The sequence below is a fragment of the Rhinolophus sinicus genome, linkage group LG01, assembly GCF_036562045.2.
Source record: "Rhinolophus sinicus isolate RSC01 linkage group LG01, ASM3656204v1, whole genome shotgun sequence".
NCBI lineage: Eukaryota > Metazoa > Chordata > Mammalia > Chiroptera > Rhinolophidae > Rhinolophus > Rhinolophus sinicus.
The window spans coordinates 52,601,013-52,619,691 of NC_133751.1; the positions used below are offsets into that span (position 1 = coordinate 52,601,013).

The 18,679-nt window shown below is 38.2% G+C and overlaps 1 protein-coding gene across 6 annotated transcripts in view; it reads left to right on the forward strand.

Annotated features, from left to right (window-relative positions):
- Positions 1-16,904, forward strand: part of TP63 (tumor protein p63) — a 221,884-nt gene extending 204,980 nt beyond the window's left edge. For 4 of the 6 annotated variants that reach the window (XM_019743157.2, XM_019743154.2, XM_019743156.2 and 1 more), the window contains 4 exons: positions 6,784-6,941; positions 9,146-9,290; positions 10,633-10,726; positions 13,685-16,904. In XM_019743157.2, the coding sequence (XP_019598716.1) occupies positions 6,784-6,941; positions 9,146-9,290; positions 10,633-10,726; positions 13,685-13,981 (694 nt within the window). In that variant the 3' untranslated portion in view covers positions 13,982-16,904. Of the gene's footprint in view, positions 1-438; positions 1,860-6,783; positions 6,942-9,145; positions 9,291-10,632; positions 10,727-13,684 lie in introns of those variants that run through there. The other 2 variants (XM_074329390.1, XM_019743159.2) reach the window with 1 other exon arrangement.
- Positions 16,905-18,679: the final 1,775 nt, after the last annotated feature.

The following is an 18,679-nucleotide window of genomic DNA, read 5'->3' on the forward strand; positions in this document are numbered from 1 at the left end:
TTCTTGTCTCTGCATTCCCTTTTCTCAATTAATCAAATCTAGTATGCCAAGCACTGTGCTAAACACTTTGACCTACCTCGTCTCAGTTCTCAACTGAATCACTTGTGGAGTGTGTTAAAAATGTGCATGCCTGGGCCCCCGCCTGGCCTCAGAAGGGATCCAGGGAAAATGCATTTGTTTTACATTTCCACAGGTGATTTGGCTCCTTCTGATTCATTACCACCACGTCTCATTCCTTCTTCATAAAAATCTTGAGATGTCATCTCTGAGTAGTTTTAAAAGAGGATAAAGAGGAAGGAGCAAACATAGCGTTATGGGTACTCCAGTCTATCTATACTATGATCATGAAGGTAGGAGGATGTGTGTCTGTATTCAGTTGATTTGAATATATGAAGTCCTAAGCCTTCATCTTTTGTTTTCTCTGGTTCCTCTCTGCAGTCTCCTTTCTGCCTGCTTCAGGAGTGAGCTTGTGGAGCCCCGGAGAGAAACTCCGAAACAATCTGACGTCTTCTTTAGACATTCCAACCCCCCAAACCCATCAGTGTACCCGTAGAAGCCCTTTCTCTGTATTTTCAGTGTGTGTGTTGATTGTATTTCTGTGTGTGTGTGTGTGTGTGTGTGTGTGTGCGTGTGTGTGTGTATGTATGAATTTGTGTATGTGTGCATATCTAGCCCTTGTAAGCAGGACTTAAAGACACTTTGGCTCAGAGACCCAGCTGCTCAAAGGCACACAACCATTAGTGAGAAAATCTTTTGAAGGGACTCAAAACTTTACAAGAAAGGACATTTTCTGCAGATTCTATATCTTTAGATCTAGAGTTGATCAGTCAGGAACCCCTGTGTTTGTGAGCTTTTGTGTTGTTTCTTGGGAGGAAAGGACTCATGTCGGGAAGAGGGGCATTAAGATGTTTATTAGAACCATTTTCTGTTACCTTCTGTTGTGTTTCTTAAACTCATAAAGAAGCTTTTGAGCAGGTCTCAAACTTAAGATGTCTTTTTAAGAAAAGGAGAAAAAAAGTTGTTATTGTCTTTGCATAAATAAACTGTAGGTGACTGAGAGACTCAGTCAGGCCCTTTCAATGCTGGTCATGCAGTAATATATTGCAAATGGTAAACTAAGGTGTCAAGTGTACTGCTGGGCAGAGAAGTGATAATTACTGTAAGTAGCCAATGTGGGGGATGCTGTTTCATTCTTTTTGAGAACTTGCATTATTAGTAGCATCCTCTCATGTGTAGGTAGAAAGTTCATTAATGCTGTGTCAGATCCCACCGCTGCCACCATCTGTCAGCGCCTGTGACAGTCTTTGCTCATGGAAACCCTGGAGATTTACCCCCCACACTGTTGTTTAGACACCAAGGCAGGTAAACCTATTTTGTTAATTTAATAGGAGTGTAAAACCACCCCTAGCAATATTGTTCCAGTCAGTTGTGTATCATTTTTCAATGCCTAAAATGGAGTTCAAAGCCCTCCCACCAAATCTGTGTTTGATTGGAGCTCCTGTCCCTCTGTTCTATGAACTAGCCATTTTGCTGACCCTGCTCAAACTCCTTTTTCAAGCGACTTAAGTTTTATGCGATGTCCAAGCAGACACTTGTTAAAATCAACACTCTTGGCCAAAAAATTAAAGATAGAAAAATTAGATGACTCTTTTTTCTGGCTCAACGTATTTAGAGAATGTATTTCTTTCCATTTTAAAAACGTATTTTAAAATAATAGTATAAAGACTTTAGGAATCTCCTTTCTCCCTCATCTCCCCTCAGCTCTTGATTCTGTGTCACCACAAAAATGATTTCTTGTTATTGAGGCTGTTGCTTTATGGATGTGTGATTTTAATTTTCAATAAACTTTTGCATCTTGGTTTATCTTGCAGTGTTTTTTTTCTTTTCTGTCTCTCTCACTTTTTTAAAATTTCTTAAATACTAGACTATTTTTATTTAAGTGTTTGAAGTATCCTGTGGAAGTCTAAACAATAGGAATAATAGAACAGTTACTCTGGTTCTGTTTACACTGTGTCAGTATTTGGTATTTTATTTAAGATACACTGTATCAAGATCATCAATCCTAAAAATAAATCACAATGCTTACACTAACTTGAAAATATACTTTACCACTGTTTTTAATTTCATCATGAGGGACCAGGCACTGTAATATTAATTGTTCACATCTCTGAAGATGTCTTGAATTCCATTTTAACTTGCTCAATTTACCAAAAGGAATTTAAATCAAATCCAAAGTTATTAAATAATTTGACTTCTGTAATGTAGGCATTACAAATATTCATCCAGAAATCTTAGTCGAAGCTATTGTCTAATGCTTCTTTTGAAAGAAATAACAATATATTCTGATCATTAAGTGCTTTCAAAAGCTTCAAAAGAAGTTGTTCTAAATAAATATAATTAATTTAGTAGCTTAAAATACTACAAAAAAATCTTTATGTTTGAGAGAAAAGTATATTAGTAAAATCTTATGACCTTGTTACATTTACGAAATGTTTCCAATTAATCTAATAATTTTGATTGGCAAATCCCATAAAAGGGGTAATGAGTGTGTTTAGTTTTTTTAACATTTGCTTTTTCTTCAGTTTTTTTTCACCCTCTTTTTATGTAAGTTTTTGATGTGTTTATAGTGACTTTTATATAAATGCACACGTTTGAACTAATGGAAAATATTTTACAATTACACTTGATCTATCTAGAAATTAAATGCTGCCCTTTGTATTTAGAAGCAAGATTACCCACCTAGAGAGAAAAGTTACAGGCAGGGTAGTATTGGGCAAAATTTAGAGAAGAAACAATCCTTTTCTGATGTTCAATGTCTTTCCTTTTTTTGACCTTCCTTATACCAGCGGTATTTTGCTCTACCCCTCAATACCCTTTTCCCCTCTCAGAGTCTGTACTCCAGATATGGTGTGATGAAATAGATTTACCTCAGATATCATCAAATTATATTAAATAGTTACTTTGTAATTAGCAATAGAAGATATAAGGCAAAAGCAGGAATCCTTTGGTGGAATTCTAGATATCTCTAGGAAGGTGGAGACGATGACATTGAATTTGTGTCTTCTCAAGAATTTTGACTTTCTACCATCTAGATAGTCACTAGACTTGAAATCAGGAAGCTGGCTTTCTAATCCTGGATGATATAAAGGTTACTTATAGGTCTGAGATTCTGAAATTTATTTTTAGCAATGCAGACAGAAGCCTAAGGTTTTAGAATTAAGAACTGGGACTTGACTTTACCAGGATTTCTCCTCAAAGCTACAGATACATTAAACATGCCTTCCGTATCTCTGTTGTATTGGATTCCTAGAAAAATCTTGTATGCCTCTAGAAAAAAACAACCTGAGGCTTACACCTTGCTATTTTTCTGAAAAGATCTATGTTTTTTCATTTGTGTGTTTTTGTTTTGTTTTGTTGTGGGTGGGGGAGGTAAGAAAATCATAATGGCACAAATACTGTTGTTCTTGAACACTTTTTCATCTGTTCAGATTCATCATCAATCTTTGGGATTATCCACTCAAGGACTGTGACATTATATTAGTAAAGGAAAAAAAGAGGAAAAATGGTTGTTCTTTAAGGCCTTTAAATTGGCCACACATTTATTCAGCCTTGCTCACTATTCAACAGCATAGAAAATTAATACTCTTTTTAAGTCAAACATTGCAAACGTAATATTAAACAGACTATCCTGACCTTCTCTTTGTAACTTTAATACTCACTTCTACATTAAATGAAAAGCATTCAGAATTTCTGACCTCTTTAGACTCATTCCCATTTACCTGCTCACCCCAATTTCTGGATTTGCTCAAATAAGAATCCTTGCCACTTCTACCTGTGAATTCATAAACTGATACCTTTCATCCCCTTGACCAAATGCTCGAGTATTAAACATTTGAGGCTGGAGAGTGGGTGGTGATAGGAAAGATAACTAATGTTTCTTGAGCACCTACAAATTATAGGACAATCCAGGGCTCTTATATAATCTAATTTAATCTTCATAGCAACTCTTCTAGAATGAGTATAATGCCTGTTCTACAGATTGAGAAAATGAGACTCAAGAGACTTTCATATCATCAAAGTCAATGAATTTGTGTCAGTTCTAGAAGGTAAACCCAGATGTTTCGGTTGACTCCAAAATTCATGTTCCTTCTTTGTTCATCTGTGGTATCTTATCTACCTTCCTCAAAAATAGTTTAGGTGGCTTATAATAAACAAATTAATAAAATGATCAAAATAAAGACCACAAAGGAAAAGGGAAAAGAGAATTCTAACAGGATTTGAAAGAAGTCATTTACTGTAACTGAGGGTCCAGGGAAAATGCAAAGCTTTTAAATATAGCTTTATTTTCCTGATGTGGACATTAATGGTTCAAGCAATGATTCCATAACTTCTTGTTGTACATTTGACTGATTTGGGGGAATGGGAGAGAAAGATAGAAAGCTCTTTAGGTCACAAAGGATCAACCTGCCTCTGGAGTCAGGGCCACTATGTGCCTTAGGTAATTTGTGATGGCAAAACTAGAAGAAGCACCTGGCAGAACGTCTCTTGGCCACTTCGCTTGTTGTGCTTTCTTGCACTTTGATATGGACTTACAGATTTCCTTAAGTATGTCCAGATGTGCTGACTCTTAGACATGATGGAGTAGATTTGATGATAGCTGGGGTGGGGGTGGCGGGGCTCCCTTTACTACATCTCTTATTCCCTGCTCTATCACATTTCTCTTACCACTTCACCTATTTCTTGATTCTAACCTAATGTACACCACTATCTTATTCCTGGGACGGTACCACAGAATGAAAGAAAAAGACTCTTGGGCTAGCAGCCAGGACTCTTCTCTACTCACCATTTGGCAATGTGTGACTTAGGCACATTTTTTCTTAGAGCCTTATATTTACCCATCTGTATACTAGGCGTAATAATTTCTGCCCATTCCTGCCCTGAAATACCATGTTCTCCTCTACAGGGATGTGAGACTCTTTCAGAAAATGGCTAAAGGAGAGCTTGATAACCTGAAGTATCTTACAGTTGGGAGGGTTTGTTATATAAACACCTGTTTATACAACATGGATCTATAATTGTAAGTTCTTGAGAAGAGCTAAAGAGAAAAAGCAATGTCTTCCTACCTTACAGATAGTAATATGCAGCAAAATTGTTAATTGTCCATTAATTGTCATGCACATTTATGCAAATGTGTATATAGCATATTGTTTGAATTCCCCTAGCTGTGGCTCTTCGTGATACGGATTGAGGCTAACCCTGTTTTGTGGAAAACAGAGTGGCAGCCTCAAAGACCAAGCATACTACTCAAGTGCTAGAACCACTTTTTATTATGTTTTCAAACATTATTATACCATGTTTGTTTGGAACCTTGGTTCATTTATAGAGCCTTCAAAATTTGTATTTTATATATAGTTGTGTGTTTACACACACACCCAGATACATATGCAAACAAAACTCAAGGAAATATTTCTTTTTTCTTTCTCCTTTAATATAAATATGTCTGCAGCAAGGAGGAGGCAAACAGGAAGAAAATAATACATTTCATTTGAAAAGTCTAGTAGGAGAGTTTTTTCCTATCATAGGTTAGACGCATGCTCAATTCCGATTTTCATTCTATGGACGCAATACTTGCTCACTGTAAATGTCATATAGTCTATAAAGTTCTTCCTCAACTTTTTCAGTTCTCACCACAGCCTTACAAGGTAGGTTGGGTTATTATCCCCATGTATCTGTGAGCTTCTCAAATATGGGGCCATTTCTCATTAGTTTTCCTACCTCTAACATATAATTCTTGCAATAAATGTATATGTATTTAGTTTATATAGTTTTCTTGTGAGAAAACAAAGGCAGAATGTTTAGTGGCTTGCACATGGACTTATAGCTTCCTAATATACGCCAGAGGAAAACTTAAACTTTCATTTTCTGACTTTATATCCTGCCCTGATTCTAGTAGACACTACTAGTTCTGTAGTCAAAGAAAAAGTCAGATATGGCAGTTGAGTACGGAACATCACATTTAATATAATGCACAGTATGACAAACAAATTCTAGTAAATTTCCAAATTGAAGTTATGCTGAATCGACTTTTTTTTCCTCTGTCTCCTGGGAGACTCATGGGAAATCAACAAACAGTTGTTTGGACTCCAGGGTTCTCCTGCTTAGAGAAGCTGTTGGCATTCCCATGGCTTGTTTTATGGCCCGTGAACGTCTAAGATGACACACCATGTTTCCATGTTGGCACCTCTGCATAAAAGCAGGGTCTGCTGCCAAAGACCTTGTTTGATTGTCTTTGTAATGATTTTCTGTGTTATCCCAAATGGCCTAGGAAACTACAAATGAAATGCTTCTGTTGCCATTTGAGCTTGGCATCTCCGTATCTTTCATAAGCCTTTGGGTCTCCATTCAGTTATTTTTCCCAGATTGATTTTTAAATTTGTTTGAGTTGATGGACAAGAGAAGGGAAAGGGATGGAGAAAAAAAAATAGAGTAAAGGGAGGATGCAATTTTGTTCCCTCTCACAAAAGAGATGCTTTAGGAAGATATTCAACGTTGTACTCTGCACATTCAGGAAAAATGTAACTTGGTGATAGCATTGTGATCCCTCCCTAGTCAGGAAAAGTTTTCAGCTAGAAACTCAGATAATTTCTTGTCATTGATTCTAGAGGAATATTTTTGCAAGTGTACAGTTTAAAGCCATGTTTTAATCTGAGACCTGTTGTAAATGACCACTCCCCACTCTTCAGTGTCCTGTGCTCACTATCATTCCAATGTTTGTGTTCCTAGGACCTCGATGCAGTCTCAGTCTTCATACGGTAACAGCTCCCCACCTCTGAACAAAATGAACAGCATGAACAAGCTGCCATCTGTGAGCCAGCTTATCAACCCTCAGCAGCGCAACGCCCTCACTCCCACCACCATTCCCGATGGCATGGGAGCCAACAGTAAGCGCGACTCCCTTTAGGGGCAACTGAAGGACTGGCAGGGCTAGTGACAGAGGAATTCTCTGCTCTGGGAAGGGGGAAAGGCTTGCTCAGAGCTAAGTGAGGGGCACCGTGGGACAGAACAGATCAAAGTTGAGTGGCTTGGTTTCTCACAATGAACTTTTTCTCGCTTTTGAGATGTGTGGTTCATTATAAAGTGCATTGGTAGAGATGAAGAAGGCTGTTCTTTTAGTAGGGATAGGGATCTCTGTGGAAAGAACAGTCCATTTCCTGTCAACATGGATGAAGACTCACCTCCTACATCCTTTGAGATAGTCAAATGGAAATATATCCAACATGTGGGAAGTAGCATGGTGTGGTGGACTTAAAATCTAGAGAAATAGATTGTAGTCCAGACTCTAGTGCAATATGGGCTATATAACTATGGACAAGTCACCTCTCTGCTCTAATGCTTAGTTTTCCATTCATAAAATTATCACTCTGGACATTTATCATTTTATGATTCTGTGTCCCTAATATCTTGGTCTTCTCAACTTGTGTACTCTATTCTATTAATAGTCATTAATGAACTGATATAGAGAAAGGAGTTTCCCTTTTATTTATTTACACACAGATTCCTCGTAACAACTAAGTATAACTGGAAGAGACAATGTGAGAATTGATCCTCCAAGTGGATAGTTTTGTTGTAAATATAATTATCTTGTCCACTAGAACTTAATCTAGCAAAGTAGATACCAATCTTGAAAGAGAGAGAGAGAGAGAGAGAGAGAGAGAGAGAAAGGATGGTAAAATGCAGAAGGTTGTATAATATCCTCAGGGATGCGGGACCCCAGAATACTGTACATGAATCCTGTAATCCTCATAAAACAGTGCCTCAATTTTGTCTTTTGAAATCTTTCATCATTTTTATCAAGCCTTCAAACTTGTATTTTACTGTTGCCTTGAACAGATTGGACTTTCTTAAAGAAATTAAAGGAGGCTAGCAGTGGGACTCTGTATGGCCTGATGGCACAAGTTCAAATTTTAATGAGATGAAGATGTGGCAATAAACACATTAGAGCCAGACTGCTCTCTCTCTAGTGATAAATGGCATTTTAAGACTCAAAACCTGACCCTTGGACAGGTCTACTAGTTTGACAATAAAAGGAAAAGGAACCATTTATATTTCCTTTATTTGCTTTCTTGTGACATCTTAAGTCCTTAACTATTTCTTGGGACGATGAAACAGTAATAATGTTGACGATCCTTCACATTTGTGTAACACAGTTTGCCTACTTTTTCTTATTTATACTTCACAATTTTCTGCTGCTGTCATCAGGAAATTCAGAGGGGAAGCCAACAAGACACAATAGGCCTGTGCTCCTTTTAGCTATCTAGGCAGTGGCAGAGGAGTTTCTCCTTTGGCACCTTACTATTCACTGAAGCAGAAGCAAATTACATTCGTCTTTTGTAGATATGTTATTTTGCTCTTTTTTTTTTCACCAGAAAACAAAATTTGTTTCATAAATATTATTGATATTAAGCTTTTCTTCTCTATAAGTGAATGTGTACAGTTTATAATTTAGTAAAAAAACCATCAGTGTTGGTGGTGTTCCCAAATACAATCCTGAAATGGGCCATAAGAAAGAGCTGGGAGTTTTTATTGCATTTTTTCTTATTAGGTTATGGTTTCCTATGAATATTGCAATAAATCTTCCTATTCTCGAGCAAATGTTCGAAAGATCACTCTTTCATTCAGAGATTTGTTCATTTTTTCACTTACCTAAGTTTACTGAGCATCTGCTCTGTGCCAGGCACTGTGCTAGGATCTGTGGGGATCTAGTCAGGTACAAGGTGTAATCTCCATGTTTGAAGAGATTAGTCTAGTGAGGGAAATAGTCATATAACCCATGAAGGCAAATATAAGGAGGAAAATGTTAACATCAGGAGCAATGAGCCGTTGGATAGAGCATCAGAAAGGAGTGGGAAGAGATTGTCCTAAGAGAATGTACAAAGGTCAAGAGGTGTGTGATTAGTTTGGAGTTTGGTGATTCTTTTGATCAACGAGATGTAGGGGGCTTGAAGGGGTGTAGTGAGAGATGAAACTAAAAAGGAAGCCTGGTATATTAGGCCCTTGGTAACATTAAACCAGGCAATGTGGACCACTAGGATGCTGGTACGTGATGACGGCAGTAACCCTCTCTGTTCCTCCTGCTTCTGTTCAGTTCCTATGATGGGCACCCACATGCCAATGGCTGGAGACATGAATGGACTCAGCCCCACCCAGGCCCTCCCTCCCCCACTCTCCATGCCATCCACCTCCCACTGCACCCCCCCACCTCCGTACCCCACAGATTGCAGCCTTGTCAGGTGAGTCCACGCATGTGCCCCTGGGGGCCTGTCCTAAACATCTCTGGGTGGTGGAGGGTGGACACTGTCCAAAGTTGATAGCACAGATGGAAAGAAAGAAAGCAGCCCTATGTTTTAAGTTCAGCCTCTCTATTATCTCTGATCTATAGAGTGGTCAACAATATTTAATCAAGGAACACCAGTATAATCAATATGGGAAAAAGTGAAAGTGTGAGTTTATAGGCATTCGGTTTTTCATGCCTGTTCCTCCATCTTCACTTGCTCCCTCCCTCCTCCCTCATATGTTTACACTCTCAATTGTGGCCTTCAAATTGGTGCTCAGGGCTGGGGTTCCCAAAAGGGCAGTAAACTTGCTATCTCGCTCCCTTTCTTGCTCTCTAGGCCTCATAGCTCTCAGCCAACATGGGATCATTATTTTGGAGTTGGATGTCCCCAAAAAGATTTTGATGTTAGCAAAAATGACAGGGACTTTCAAGAACCTGATGGCCTCTGCTGCTTTGCTATATGAGAAATAGGTACACTTGAGACAGGGGATTTCAGATAGCAAGAAGAGAGAAATGCATGGAGTCAGAAAGCTCTGTATACCAAGGAGGCAAGAGTAGGTGCCCAAATCTCATGCCTAGGGCAGCATCATCTGCCTCTGCTTCATGCGTAGAATGGTTCTTTCATTCAGCTGCTGGAATAATATGTGTCAATCTTCATGTCATTGATGCAATAGAACTGGCAGTATCAGTCAGAGGGATGGCCAAGTGGATGGCTTCTTCCACCCAGCTCTGGCTCTGTGATGGTGCTGGCATCCTCCGTTTGAGACCAGCAGTAAAAAGAAGGGAGTCTGTATTCTGAAGAGGACGTAAATCAAAAAGCGTTAATGACTTGATAGTATAGTGGCCTACAATATTTTCTTAGTCTCATGAACCTATCCTAAGGACAGGTTCCATTCTCAGAACCCCCAAATACAAAACACTTAAAGTAGAGATACTCTTTTTGAAGTGAGGAGCCAGGAGGCAAGAGGGCTGAGAACGTGACCACTAGACCCCTTTCTTTCACTCCATGCAATGACTCCTAAGGCACTTATATAGAATCCTTAGAATTTAATCACCATTTGAAAATCACTGCTCTGCAGGAATCCTTAGAGTTGATTTTAGTTTTTATAGACCTAAAGTTGAAGTTACTAATCAACCCCAAACCTCTAATTCAAGGACCACATATATTTTACCTGCCCCTAGTCTCCTCTGTACGGCATCCCAGGGCAAAATGTTGGGTTTTCCTTTATCTCGCCAATGCAGTTGGGGTGAACTTTCTTTTTCTGTTTCTTCCTTCCTCTTCCCTCCTCCCTCTGCAGTTTCTTAGCGAGGTTGGGCTGTTCATCATGTCTGGACTATTTCACGACCCAGGGGCTGACCACCATCTATCAGATTGAGCATTACTCCATGGATGTAAGTAACTGTTAGCATTTTCTCTTGAGTTTTATTTCTTCATTTCCTCCCTCTGGTGACATCCACCTTGTAGTTCAATCCCCCTGGTCTTAAAATTTGTTTTTGTCATACCCCCAATCCGCCATTTTGATGGAATCCATGACCTTATTAGAAAGATTCCCAGGCCTCAGCCTGTAGATATGAGAAGCTTAGCAATCAATCTTCCTCAGCTTGTTTGATCACTCAATTGTGTATCGCATGCATGCTATATACAGAGTGAGAAAGAGGAGATCTAATTCTCACCTCAAAAAATCTATACTCTCTAAAGAATTCAGAAAGCCTTTTGGATGTTCTCATTAATTGTTGTAAGATCCCAGGGAAGATAGCAGGAAGCAGGTGATATTATTCACACTCTAAAACATGGAGAGACAACAATATAGTCATTGTCCATGATGAGTTGATGACAGAATCAGGACGAGAACCCTGAGGTGTCAACTTCTTGTCTTTAACTCTATGAATTGGCTTTTTCTGCCTTTCCTTAAAGTAGGACCTTAAGGGGAATTCAGCTGTTCCTCTCAGTGAGAGGAGTTCATTCCTTTTCAGTTGTATGAGAATAAGGCCCAGACATCCCTGATCATTGGGAAAGATCACTGGTCATGGTTTTAAGTCCAAACTCTGCTTTTTAGTAGTAATGAGAACTTGGGGTTATCACTTTGCTTTTCTGGGCCACAGTTCACCAAACCGGGTTCAAAATCTCTCTTTTCTGGCTTTGACATTCTTTGGTTTGTCTTTTGGAGCAAGCTGGATGGGAGGGGACTTTTCTTGCTTCCTACAGTACATCTTGAGCTATTGCTCACATGGGAGCTCATATTGTTTTGGTTTAAGGCAATCTGATTTTCCTCCCAGTCTGCCCTTCATGCTGCTGTCTTTGGGGTTTACTATCCTCTCTTCCAGCTTCCAGAGGGCCCTTTGAACTGGTGGAGGAAGATACACTCTGCCTCTGCTTCTGCTTCTGTAGTTGGGACCTTCCCCACCCCACCCCCCTTGAGCACCGATACTAGAGATGCCCTTGCAGCATGAGAATGCCCCAGTCCCATGGTGACAAGTATATGCTGTGCTGCCCCTGTGCCCACCCTCACCCTTCCACACACCATAAATCACCCGTGGCTGCTGCTCCCTGTTGGAATAAATTATAGGGGAAAACTATAAAGAAAGCTTTAGGAGTGAGTTCTGACAGGTTTCAGATAACTACAATAACGTCCGTTCAGTACAGAGAACAGAGTTGCCCTGTGCATGAGAGCCCTACAGGATGGAACAGTGAATTTGTCCCTTTCCTATTAGTTTTACCGTTATAGCTTCTGTTTGCTAACTTGTCCCCACTGGGGAGTGTGCTAGGCTGCTCCCTGGGCTATTAGGACCTGTAGATGCTCTCCACAAGTACATTTCTGCTGGAGTTGGTTAGGTCTTGTGTCAATCTCTGGGCCACTGCTCTCTCACCTGTCAATTACAAGTTAAAATCTATCCAGGCATGTAGATTAATGGAGCCTAGTTTACAAAGAGTTTTGGACCTTCTGGCAGTTTCAGAAGGGGAAGGAGCTATGTTCACTTACCTGTTTGTGGGTTACCCTTTTTATAATGTATTCTTCTATTAGAATAAGAAATTGGGCTACCCACACTGCAAATTTCTGTATTGGGAAATACTGGAAGCTATCTAATTTCTGCATCTTCACCTCAGCTTCTGCCATCTCATTACTGGAAATAGACACCGCTTTTTCAGCGTGTTTCACCACACCAGTCTAAATCATTTGGCGTCCCTTCCTGGAAAAGGAATGTGGTTAAATTTGGGAGTTTTCCTAAATATCCCTTCTAGGATGCAAGGATCGGTTAATTATATTATTACTACAGCAGTAATAATACAAATGGTAAGATTTATAGAGTATGCTTTATACTTTGCAAAGTACTTTTATATCCACATTTACATATGAGTCCACGATATGTGTTGTCCTGAAAAGGAATTGTGTCCCATTTTACTGATGAGGCCAGTAGAGAATAAGTGACTTGATAAAGGTCTAGAGCCAGTCAGTGACAGAAGAAGACTCTCTCTGCCAAGGTCTTCTGACAGGAAGCACAATGTTCTTTCTACCCATCACACTGCTCCATAAAAAAATATGAGCCATCACTGAAACAAGCTAATGAAGAAGAGCTAATGTAGATTAATGTAAGAGATGCCACCACAGTTATTAAAATCTACCATATTTGTAATGCCTTCTACTCCCATCCAGAGAACATAGGCATATACTCTGCATTTTGATACCCTAATTTATCCAAATACCAAGAAATCTTTTGGCCATTAGGGCTGTTTTAGGCTCAGAGGCTGTCCTGCATCCCCAATTCCTTCACTTACTTGTGTAAATTTAGACTTGTCAACCTCGCTGACCTTCAGCTTTCCTATCTAAAAGTAGGTGTAATAATATCTACCACTAATCTGAGCATTAAATGAGGTCAGGAATACAAATAATTAGTTCAGTGCCTGGCACGTAGAAAATGTTCAATACCTGATAGTAACCTTTTTTTTCCTCATCTCCTCATTTGAGTACTGGTGACATTCCATTAATACCTTTCTTCTAGTGACTAGAGCCATGTAGATTTGAGAGTCGGAAGGTACCTTTATGTTTTTGTTTTTGGATTTTTGCTCTCTGATCTAACTACTGTCCCCATTTTACTAACGAAAGAAGTGAGACCCGTAGGGAATGAGTAAAGTGTTATCCACAAGCAGAGATGGCACCTAAAGGCTGTACCTTTGTGCTTAGTTACATATAATGCCAAAGGTTATCGGAGAACTAATTTCATTTTCCAATTTAGGGATCAATAAATTCAGGTCATTTAAACCAGAGTACTGGGAAATGACAAAATGGTATAGACTAAATGTCAATTGTCTCTTTGTCCTAATTCTCCCTGACTTCTTTTCCTATCGCACAGGATTTGGCAAGTCTAAAAATCCCTGAGCAATTCCGACATGTCATCTGGAAGGGCATCCTGGACCACCGGCAGCTCCACGATTTTTCGTCCCCTCCCCACCTCCTGCGGACCCCAAGTGGTACCTCTACAGTCAGTGTGGGCTCCAGTGAGACCCGGGGTGAGCGTGTTATTGACGCCGTGCGCTTCACTCTCCGCCAGACCATCTCCTTCCCACCTCGAGATGAGTGGAATGACTTCAACTTTGACATGGATGCTCGTCGCAACAAGCAACAGCGTATCAAAGAGGAGGGCGAGTGAGCCCTGCCGTGTGAGCTCTTTCCATTCGCTTCCCATCTGCCCATCCCCCTACAAGGCACTACTGTTTGACCTTCCAAGCATTCTCACTATCTCCTTTCTCTTCTCAGTCTGGTTTCTTAAGGGAAGGAGAAGTAAGAAGCTACCTTTTACCTACTGTCCAAGCTGGTCTCTGATTCTGGCTTTAAGCCTTCAAATCTGTTGCTTGCAGGACTAACGTTGTCATGGCTAGGTAGAAGTGAGCAAAAAAGCAGTGGGTATCTTCTTAGGCTGCAGAGATCTCTCATTGACTTTTATAAAGCATTTTCACCCTTATAGTCTAAGACTATATATATAAATATATAAATATACAGTATATATTTTTTGAGTGGGGGGCATTGAGTATTGTTTAAAATGTAATTTAAAGGAAAGGAAATTGAGTTGCACTTATCAATTTTTTTTTTAATTTACTTCTTTTGGGTGGCTTATCTATATATATTCCCCTTCTCTCAAGGGGTACCATGTATGGTAATACATATTTACAGCTTGATGGTACATGTGAATGACAACGATGTATATGTCCCTTCAGTTCTTTTGATGCGAAACACATGCCACATCAAATCTGTGGATAGATCCACTTGTATTGACCATTGCTTATTATGTGGGTGAGACTGTATACATATGTACATGATTCCCTGTGTTGGTGTATTTTATGTTACTGGCATCCCTACTAGTGATGCTGGTTCACTTTGGGGTTATTTAATCCAATTACAAGAAAAAGTTCATATTCACATTATCACATAGTCAAGGAAGGAAATGTCCTCTTTTGCTTTTGGTTGGTAGTGGGGAATGTGGGTCATAGCTAAAATTCTTAAAAGGTCCATGGCAGCCAGTTTAAAAACAACTATTATCATGTATCTGGATAGTATCAGCAATTCCCTCAAATTTAATGCCAGATACCTGATCTCTTAGTATTTATAGGGAAAATATTTGCTGCCATTATAGAAGCCTTAAAACTAAATTTGATTAGATTGCTGCAAAAGTAATTACAGTTTAAAAGTTAAAAATAATTGCAAAAAGCACAATTACTTTTGCACCAACCTAACACTAGTAGCTTGACTAACTCAATTACATATTTGTTACCCTTGATAGAATTAAGGTTGAGTTGATTGGGATGAATGCCATAGTTCTTACAGTGAAGTTGTAATGTCTATTAAGAATATCCAGGAAAAGCAGGTATTATATAGAAATACTGAATCTCCAGTAAGCAGTAAGAGGTCTCAGTGAGCCATGAATTGAAATTCTGAAATTCTTGGAAGACCTCTTGAAACATAGATAATACTGTTTGGTAAATGTTTCTGTTAAAGATACTTATATTGTATAAAATTCTGCCATGTAGAGACTTATTTATCTATCTTTCCTCAAGGTTTAAAATAGGAGTAGTGATTTGGAAAAATATAAAACTATGAGATTAATTTTCCTCTGTGGCATCAGTTGCATCACGATATCACTTTTCTTTTTCTATGAATAAGAGCTTCACTTTGTTGGAAAGTAACTGTGAGAACCCAATTCCCCATCCATCTTTCTTCTGGGCTGTGCATAGGCATCAAAATGTCCCCACAGTTCAGGGGATAAGCCTTCCATGGAAGCTGTTGCTTGAACCACATAAACAAAGAGTTATCTTCAAACTTTGGGAAAACATGTAAATGAAAACATTCTCCTCTATCTTTCAGAAACATACTTTGTAGCATTTTTTTCCCAACTATAAGAAAAATATTGTTTGTACATTCTAATGAGCTCTAAAATCCTCTCGTACTTTCTGGTAAAAGGCTATCATTGCACATAAGCTTCTATTTTTATTTTAAAGTGCAAAAGGGCTAATATGGCTTTAAAATGTAATGTATGAGTTTCATCTGAAAAGTGTATATATGTTTTGCGTGTGAAATTGCATATTTTGTGTTTCAATTACTTTTTTTCTTTTGGGAATACCAGATTTTCAAGAACCACAACTGACACCTTTTTTATTATTATTATTATTATTATTATTGTTTTTATATTTTCATGGAAACATCAGTTAGTAAGACTACAATGTCAAATAAGAAAAAAAAATCATAATTGTAAGATGGGGGAAGGGAAAGTTATCGTTTTTTATTATTATTTTTATTTTGTATGTTAAAGAGAGTGAGTCCTTGATTTCAAAGTTTCATAGTGCTTAACTGATAATAAGCACTGCTAATTTGTAGAACAAGCATGCAGCTTTGAAAACCTATTAAGGGGAAAAGTGAAAGCTGTGCCTTGGCAAAGCTGGGAGGACAAAAGGCTTTCTTTACTGTCCTGAGAATTTGAGTAAACATAAGGACTTCTGAGCTATTTCAGCACTATGCAGATGGCACTAGGGACTCAGAAATGCCTGTACTGTATCTCTTAGGTTTGCCATTAGCCAAGCCTAAGTGTAACTACTGGCTTCATGTCCTGCTGGAAATTTAATGCTCTTTGAGTGTATGAGTCGCTAGGACAATGGGGTAAGAGAATATTAAGGACAAACAAATAGGAGTGGGCTGAATGGAGTTCTTGAGGCCTCAGCTCAATGCAATTAGCTGAAAACTGGATAGTTTTTTGTTTGGAGGTGGTTAGAAACAGAAATGGAGAATAGAACTTTGTTCATTAAATCCATTTACATTTTGTTTTCTTAATATTACCCTAATACAGTATGTGGGATGTTGAATGATAAAGGGTTTTTTTTTTTATTTTTATAATTGTACAAAAATTAAGTAAATATCAAATGTTTTATATACTTTATTAATGTTCTTGAAAAGTACTTTAGATGTGATACTTTTTTTTAAAACTTCGTTTGCTTGTCTTTTGGTATTTTGTGTTACGGGCTTTTGGTGAGCCAGGCAAATCTACAAGTCACTTATGTTTGCCAAGACATGCAATAAAATTAAAAATTAAATAAAAAGTCATTGAGAAATGGTGTTGATGGAGTGTGTGTGTGTCCGTCCATCCATTGGCTTTATTTTTAATCATCGAGGAAGAGAAAGATACTGAGAAAACATTAAAAGAGGTTCAAATATCGATGCTTCTCATCTCAGAACAAAATAATCATTATTTTCTTATTTTAGCCAATCTGTGATGTTGGAAAGACCTGGAAGATATCTTCATTTGATACCTGAAATACTCACAGATTTAATATTTTGAGGTCAGAATGAGTTTTCTTTGGAACAGGAATCCGACTGCAGATGTTTCTGATGTCTAATTTAGTGACCTTCCCGTGATGCTCTGCCATAACCTGCTCAGCACTGTGGGGCTGGGATGCATATTACCTGGCTGTGTGTGGGAACAAAATTGCAGATGGTGAGCTCTAGGCATGTTCTCCTTTAAACTCAGTGTTAAGCATCACCAATCAATTATATACATAGATACAATAAAATATCTACTATCAAAATGGTTTATTTTATTAAAGAAATGAAAAAGCTCGTTCTTTTATGAGCTAACATTAGATGGCATTAAAGCAATTTAATACCTTGGATTTACAAGTAACTTTATAGGATAACATTATATATAATATATAGTATTTAAAGATATCAGTTTGTTTTCCTATGTATAAATGTCATCCCTTTATGAATATATATGTATATATATATTCATATAGAGTGGCAGGTTCAGCTTAAATAAGAGGTCCCAAAAGATTGCAATTCTCATTCCTTAAAATCTAGGCGATGGATTCCCCCCAAAATGAAACGATTGATACAATGATTCCATAAAAATAAAAATAAAAAGTAATGGAATTGTTAATCCTTGATATACCACTAAGGCACTTTGGATTCAACTATAGTTTTTTTGTTTTGTTTTTTGTTTTGTTTTTCTTTTTTTGAGCAGTTCTAACCATATGTATGATTGGTACTTCATGACTTTTGTTCTCTCTTAGAGGTCTTCTGAAGTGAAAGAAAAAAAAACTTTTTTTTTTTTTAATTTTAAGACTTTTTTTAGAGTAATATTAGGTTCATAGCAAAAATTGAGAGGATAGAACAGAAATTTCCCGCAGAGCCTCTAACTACACACACGCATAACCTCCCTCATTCTCAACATCCCGCCAGGGTGGTACATTTGTTACAATTGAGGAAGCTACATTGACATATCATTGTTACCCAAAGCCCACACTTTGTGATAGCATTCACTCTTGGTGTTGTACATTCGATGGGTTTGGACAAATACATAATGGCATGTACCCACCATTATTGTATCATACAGAATACTTTCAATGCCCTACATGTCCTCTGTGCTCCACCTATTCATCCCTCTCTCCCAAAAACTTCTGGCAACCTCTTTTAGCATCCGGCAATCTGTTTACTGTCTCCATGGTTTTGCCTTTCCCACAATGTCATATATCCAGAATCATACAGTATGTCGTATTTTCAAATGGATTTCTCTCACTTAGTAATATGCATTTTAGGTTTCTCCATATTTTTTCATGGCTTAATAGCTTATTTCTTTTTAGTGCTAAAAATCTTCCATTGTCTTGATGTACCATTTTATTTGTCTATTCAACTACTGAAGGGCATCTTCAATGCTTCCAAATTTAGGCAATTATGAATAAAGTTGCTATAAACAACTGTATGCAAGTTTTTGTGTGGACATAAGTTTTCAACTCCTTATGGGTAAATACCCAGGAGCGAGATGGCTGGAGTGTGTGGTAAGAATGTTTAGTTTTGTAAGAAACTG